General features: G+C 36.3%; 1 protein-coding gene across 1 annotated transcript; it reads right to left on the reverse strand.

Moving 5' to 3' along the window:
* Positions 1–517: 517 nt before the first annotated feature.
* SPP1 (secreted phosphoprotein 1) lies at positions 518–5633 on the reverse strand (the record flags this gene model as incomplete). The annotated part of the gene is given in 6 exon segments (XM_080697840.1): positions 518–907; positions 1659–1970; positions 2978–3019; positions 3289–3369; positions 5504–5546; positions 5548–5633. Coding segments are annotated over 6 exon segments (954 nt in total).
* Between the last annotated feature and the right edge of the window lie 2391 nt (positions 5634–8024).

Raw genomic sequence — 8024 nt, forward strand, 5'->3', positions numbered from 1 at the left:
GCAGGTTTATTAAAATGGTACATTTTATTAATTGCAAGACAACTGTGGGAAACCAAATAAGAAATACAACCGACACCACCACATTCTCAGTACATTCCAGATGTAAGATTTATTCACACCAACAAAAATAATCACAACAAAATATATACTAACTTAAAAAAAAGATTAATCATAGTGACACAAAATGTTATATTCTCTTTTAAGTGTGAAAAAGCAGTTTTTTTCTACATACTTTTCTATTCATAAAAGAATAACAAACATTCAAATGCAGTGATAGTTTGCATGTTTTTCTAAGGAAAGAACAAAGACAAAATGCCAAAGCTCTTAGGGTACAAGGGGGTTACCATGAAGCAACAAACTAATTATCGAAAACATTACCTATTTCCAGATCTGAATACATATACATTCTCCCACTAAACTGAGAAATAAGCATTTAGTATTCTCTACCGACCCTCTATAATGTATTTTTTTCTTTTTATTAAAAGCAAAGTAAGAAATTGTATTTTGTTTTTTCTTTTTAGTTGACCTCAGAAGATACGCTCTCTATTTCATGAGAGATACGAAATTTCAGGTGTTTGCCTTCTTCTTTACTGGTAGAGTCTTGAATTAGTTTGCCTTCATGGCTATGAAATTCCTGGCTGTGGTCTTCCTGGCTGACTTTGGGACTTTCCTGATTGTCAATCACGTCAGAATGCTCACTGCTTTCCTGGCTGACGTCGCGCTTGTATTCTTTGGATTGGTCCTGGCTGTGGGTTTCCACACTCTGATCATCCAGCTGACTGTTTTCATGGCTGTCCCAGACAGAGGGCACTTTCAGGTGCCGGGCAACAGGGACAGCCTTGCGTGCCTCTTCCAACTCCTCGCTTTCCACATGTGAGGTGACGTCCTCCTCAGTAGCATCTGGAAGCTGAACCACAGCCCAAACAGAAGAAGAGTTACATGAACAGCCAGGGGTGGTAATATTATAATTCTTTTTAGGTCTCTAGCTTTTAGGCCAAATAGTATTGAATATTATCTAAATTTAGCTGAAGGAAACTAATTGTTATTTTGTGCTTTACTACTCCCCTTCACATAAATCATCTTTAATTTAATAATTATATCACTTATCTATGGAATGAAATCCATGAGGTAGTCTGGTTATCTCTGATTTACATAAAAGAAAGTAAGTTGAAAGCTAAAACATAAAATGAATAGTAAAAGGCCAGGCAAAGTCAAATTCAGATCCTTTGTCTCCAGGTTTAGTATAATTTGTGACTCCACATTCCTCTTAGTTTTTTAAAAAATTATTTTGGCTATTGACCTAGTATAATTCAGCCTGACTTCAGATCTTCCATTACTCCTTTGTCCTATTAGGTATTTAACTTTTAAGATTTGACTATTATATTTTGCAAATAACTGCAGTTTTCTGAAGTCTTTTTATCTAAAAAAAAGCAATTATAACAAATGCTTTTGAGTTAGAATTTGGAAAAATAGAATTGTGTTTGAGAGACAAAATTAGGAAGAAAAATTGTGAACTTAAAAACCACCAAGAGGAAAAACAATTGTATTCAGTGGTCGTAAAGTAGATTACTAATAAATGCTCTCTTGCTTGCTGAGTAATAACTTCTTGAAATTGAGTGTTAGTCATAACCATTGAATGTGTCTGTTAAGAGACTTACCTGGACTTCAGAAATGGGGAACTTAGACTTTGACCTCAGTCCATAAAAGACACTGTCACCTCGGCCATCATAGTATGTTTCTATTGTGGGGTTTGTCTCAAAGAAATCTGTAGGTTCTGGAGCAGTAGTAAGAAGGTCATTGACTTCATCAGACTCATTGGAATGGTGAAACTCGTCAGAATGGTGAGAATCATCAGGCTGATCAGCGTCATCGGAGTCGTTTGAGTCAACAGAGGCCTGACGGTCCATCTGGTCTCCATCATCGTCGTCATCCATGTGGTCATGGCTCTCATTGGACGTACTTGGGAGGGTCTAAAAATAAGACAGCCCAACAAATTAGTTCTGGGGTTTTATTTTCCTTTATCCTTTATAGGACATTAGTAATTTGATATCTTGTATTTAGTTACCTATAACTTTGCACTTATGATATACTTCATGGCTTTTAGGAGCTAAAGTAAGCATCTTCTCTTTTGACACAGAGATAAGTGAAATAACATTCTGAGGTACTTTTCATGCTTTCCAAAAAACATGTTTTTCATAGGTATTTTCAAGCCAAATATGTATTTATAACATTCATATTGGTAATGTTTTTCCTTACACAGTTAAATATGATGGAATAGACACAGATACAAAATTGTGAGATTGATTTTTCTCTTTGAAATGAAAATTCTCAAGACATCAGAACATCCATATTTTAAAGTGTAAATAAAAATCTATAGCTACCTCCTTGTTATTACAGATAATCAAAAGATGATTGTTATATATATACATACTAACTACAGATAAAATCTGTCCATTGAATTAAACAATATTTATTAAACTTCAAATCAACAAATATAATGAGAAATTCATCTAACTTTCCTTATTAGAGATTTTTGCATATACAAGTTGAACCTTAATGGAAAATAAATTTATCCTGTGCTCAGTGAAAAATTAACATCATAAAAAGAAGGATCATGAAACCAATTATTATGTGAGGAACAGAAACAGTCTAAAGGCAAAACCTTGGCTTTCATGGGCATTAATAATATGCATATCAGATGTTAGATAAGACATTGTTAAAATACATTAAATAAATTGTAGGAAGTTCAGTGTTTCAAATAACAGGTATTAGTAGATACTTTCTGCAACACTAAATTTACCCGATGAAGCCTGTGTTTCTGACTTTTAGTAAATATGTGTCATATTTCTGAGAGAGTTTTAGACTGGGGTTTACCAGAAAACTTGCTAATGGAATTTCCTCAGAAGAAAACCCAGACTAGGGCTTCTACTATGTCTCAGTGATGGTTTTCTGAGCAAAAGTGAGAACTTACCCTTACCTCTTGTTTAGAGTTGTCAGTTTCTTCAGAGGACACAGCATTCTGAAAAAAATGCATAGATTAGTGGACATATACATGCTTAGTTTTTTTTATTCCAAAGCTGGTTTTTATGATCCAAAGTAGGTCTCAATTTTCAGCCTTATTGGTGGATGCCTTAAGGTGGGAAGAAGCCAAAATGGCATATCAACTGGAGCCCTAAACATACATTTATCAACAGCTGAATGAGATCCATTTAACCTATGAGAGTATACTGCTTGTAGCTGTCTCATGTCTACATTTTTGTTGTTTAGTTTTGAGAAATTTAAAAATACCTGTGGTGCTAGGACATTCTGCTTCTGAGATGGGTCAGGCTTTAGCCATGTAGCCACAGCATCTGGGTATTTGTTGTAAAGCTAAAAAAAAAAAAAAAAAAGAAAAGAAAGAAAGAAAAAAGGTGGGTATTTGTCATTATCAAGAAAAGAAAAAGAAAACAGATCTTGAGCCGGGTCTGGTGGCTTGTAATCCTAGCATTTGGGAGGCTGAGACAGGAGGATCGTGGTACTTGGACAATCTCAGCTACTTAGTGAGGCCCTTTGCAACTCAGGGAGATCCTGTTTCAAAATAAAGAATAATAAAATAGGACTGGGGGCGTAGCTCGGAGGTCAAATGCCCCTGGGTTCCATCCCCAGTACCATAAAACACAAGACAACAAAATAAAAACAACAGAAATCTCAAATTGTAAGTTAGAAAAACAACTAACTATATCAATCCTGATAGGTAAGCAGCATAATATGCATTTATATAGTCAGCCAGAACCTTAGATACCTATTTTATAATTTACTTTTTATTTATAGATTTATTTATTGAATTCTTACTAGCACTTGCTGTGGGCCAGGCATTTTTTCAAAGGACATTATAAATATTAGTTTCCTTGATACCCTATAAGTATAGCCATTTTCCCTACATTACCTATCAGAAGACCCAGCCACGATGTGACTAACGGTGATAAGAGGTAGATACAGGGTTCGCCGGCACACTGGCTTTCAACAGTGATCTCAACACTGTGCTTTCCTGTTCCTTTCTATCTTTGCTGGCTGGATTTTCCTCTTAGGTAAAGCATCCCTAAATCACAGGTGCCCTTAGTTACTGTTGCTCTTCATAGTTCCCTCTCCAGGCAGCAAAAAGAAACTCTAAGGCTATATTGTCTAAAATAGTATCCTTAGCCACCTGTGGGTATTTAAATATAAGTTAATTAAAATTTAAAAATAAAAATTCAGTCTCTCAGTTGCACTAGTACATTTTCAGTGTTCAACAGCCACGTGTCTACTGACTGTCATAGCAGACAGTAAACATCATTGCACCAAAGGTCAATTTCTCTAAGGTGCCAAAGAACTAAGAGGAATGGCCTGTCCTTTAGCCAAGTTAATCTGTTTGGGAAATGATGATAATAAGCTAGTGAAGAGAAGTAGAAATTGCTCTGAGTAAGGGTCATCTGAGACTGTGTTGTCCGGGCCCAATCGCTTTGCAGCCCTGTCCCTGGGAATGAGGATCCTCAGATTCCACACAGTCCCTTCCACGGCCACCTGGCAGGGATGAGCACTCACGCGCTCTCCCATGGATGGCTCTGAACACAATGGCTTCATATTGAGCATCTCTAATTTTTTTTTTTTCTGAAAGAAGAGGGTATTTTTTTTTTTTGCAAAACACCAAGTGCTGTGTGCTTGTATGTTTCTATCACCTTGAACCCCATTATAATGTAGAATTACAAGGCACCAATAAAAATATATTTTTAAGAAGATGCAAAAACTACTAGACTGATCCTTTTTGGTTCATAAATGTGATGATTGGGTGTGGGAGCTATTCTGTTAGACATGCTTTTACTGGCGCATTGCCTGTCTGACTTGAAAACAACAAAAAACTTATCTAGTAAAACAACAAAAAACTTATCTAGTAAACTTGTGTGTGTGTGTGTGTGTGTGTGTGTGTGTGTGTGTGCTTAAGTTATATATATGTGAAACTTTGAACACACATATAGATATATGTGTGTATGTATATGTGTGCATATATATTCTGATGGTGCATATAATACAGGCTCAGGAAGACTGTATTTATAAGTTAAATTTATACTTTAAAAAAGAGTAATATAAAGAGAATATAGATAAGCAAAGTGACTTGACTAAAAACATTCAGCAATTCTCACACAGAGAACCAGTGTTCATCTTCTGGAGTACATCCTTACATACTGGGATTCTCAAAGTCTGAGCTTTGAGCTCTTCACCTTTCTCTTGTTTGTATATATACATGCACACACTTAGCGACTATATTGTCATAACCTCATGTGCCTGGTTAAGATGCATTGTGTCACATTTTCTTCTGTGTGAAGCACTGACTAATTCTTGCCCCCAGCATGGTCTCTGTCTTCTCTAGAAACATTGGTTTTTCTTTTGTTTGTTACTGTGATTCAACACCTGCATTCTCAGGTCAGTTGCAAAGCAGACACACCTACACTCACCCATCCCACACACTCACAGACCACACACAGGGCACCTCCTGTGGTGTCTTCATTAAGTGACCTAACTGCAGTGACCCCAGGCCACTCTACACTGGCCTCTGTGTTGTTCTTCTGGATTTGAACTCTCTGTGCCTTTTTGTCCAAGTTCCTGCGGACAAGGCCCATTTGTTGTTTGGCTGGCTCAGTTTCATCTATTGTGGAGGGGCAGGTACATCTATGATGCTGGTCAAATCATTGAAGAAAGAATTTGGTTTGGTCTTATGCTTGGTTAGAAAAATGTGATCTAAAGTCAGCTGACAAAAACAATAGACACAAACAGCATAAATCGACTTTTCACAATGGGCTTCTGAGCAAATATCTTAGGCAATATTGTATTATCATCACACCAACAGTTCTGCCCAAAATCTGAAGTGAATATTAAACCCAGCCTTTCAGTAAATAAAGCAAAGATGGAACTATTCTGCTTCCAAAACAGCATGTTAACTCATGGAAAGAAAAAAAATCATATAAATTCATAGAGCTCATTTTATACAAGTGATAGTGGTCTGGAGCATAATTTTATTATATTAAAAATCTAGTTTACAAAAACATCTTTTTCAAACCTATACCATGCTTAGTACTGGCCTGGAGCTGTAGCAGCAAGAAATAAGTACTTAGGAATTAACAGGCCTGATTTGGAAGATAAATAAAATTGCAACAAATATGTTTGTGACAACTCTTGCAAAAGTTGCATAAATAATTTAACCTCACAGCCAACCTGAAATATGCTTACCTGCTTTTCTTCTGAGCTTCTGGAATCAGCCGGTTTAACCTTTGAAACAGAAGAGACAAAGAAAAATTGCAATGTGAATGTGTTTCTAGCATCTGGTAGCAAATAATTCATTTGATTTTAAGAATTGTCCTTGATTCAGCTGTACTCACAGGGAGGCAGGAGGCAAGGCCCAAAAGGCAAAAGCAAATCACCACAGTCCTCATGGCAGTGACTGTTCCTGCAAGACATTTGGGAAGGAATATTTGATGTCTTCATAGGTGAAAACATGCCTTTCTGCTGACACACAGCAAAACAACCACATCTAAAAGAGATCCTAGAAATCTTTTCTACTTGTTAGGGAAAACTTCTCTTTTGAATGTTGCAGTCTTTTCAGTTACTGTTTCTATTGTCATCTCTGTTCTCCATCTCTCACTGTTAGCAAAGAAAAGAGGAATTTTACAAGTCTGCTTTTATTCAACTTATAAATGAGTTCCAGAGATTACCTAATATCACCAACTATCTAAACCTAAAAGCAGATCAACAGATAATGTAATAATAAGGTAGTGGGGGCAAACTTACTCTTCAGGGAAGAAAAACACAAAGAGAAAATAAAACTTTGAAAGCAATGTGTTTTCTCCATTTTTCCAACATGTATTTCCAATGTGAATTTTAACTTATTAAGAAGATGGTACTTAGGTGCAGTGAAGCTGTCTTTGAAGCTGGCTATTTAGATAAAGTATTCTAGAAATTTGAAATGAAATAAAAATTGTCAACAGCTTTTATGTTTGTGATAATGAACGGAAACAGTTTCTATAGATATCCTGGTGAAAATTTTAACAATTAAATGCAGAAAAAATATTTAGAAAGAGTTTCTTTTTATCCTTGAAAATGAGATCAATTAAATAATCTAAAATAAGTATTTTAATGGCTTTCATTACCACGAAAGATTCATCTTCTTTAGTTGCATCTGCAATAATCTAGCAATTTAAAATGAAGTAGGTATAATCATTCCAAAGGAACATAGGATTTCACTTTCTGATTTGAAGCAGTAGTTTCAGTTTTTTGTTTTTTTGAGGACCCAGTGGAAGTATTTTTAAGTTTTATATCTTACCACTTTTTAAATATCTGAAAGCCTTTGATATATCAATATAAATCAACCCTAAGTGAAATAGAATGGAATTTTTTTTGTTTAACTTATAAAGATCCTACAGCCACATTTACCTCTATCATTATACTTATGGAAGATTAGAAAGCTATTATTCAGGTAGACAAAGGACATAGAAACCTCCTTCCTCCTTTACTAGTCAATAGCTCAGTTCTGTGAGTACAGACCTGTAATATATCTGACCAGTTTATGCAAAAGATTAGAACAATCCAAGTCTAACTAAGAGCATTACAGTTATAACTATTTTTCTTACAATTTAGACTTCCCCAAGAAATCCAACTGCATACATATACAGCAGCAGAAGGCAGCTGCAGGCTTACCTTGGCTAGTGTCTGGCAGAGAACGCTGTCACTGGCTCTAGAGGAGAGTCTAGTGCCCGAGGATGCTAGGCTTCCTGCCTCCTCTGCCCGCTGCTGACAACACAGCGCTCCCAGAATTTAAATGCTGCTCCAGACATTCTCTACCAACACAGGGAGGCGGGGAGATGTGTCATGAGGTTTCTGCCACTGCCCAGCCCACCTGCTCCCACACTTCCCTCTTTGGTTTTGTGGTTGGGAAAAAAAAAAAACAGTTTCTTTCTCTCTCTCTCTCTCTCTCTCTCTCTCTCTCTCTCTCTCTCTCACACACACACACACACACA

Source organism: Muscardinus avellanarius (genome assembly GCF_963383645.1).
Source record: "Muscardinus avellanarius genome assembly, chromosome: 6".
NCBI lineage: Eukaryota > Metazoa > Chordata > Mammalia > Rodentia > Gliridae > Muscardinus > Muscardinus avellanarius.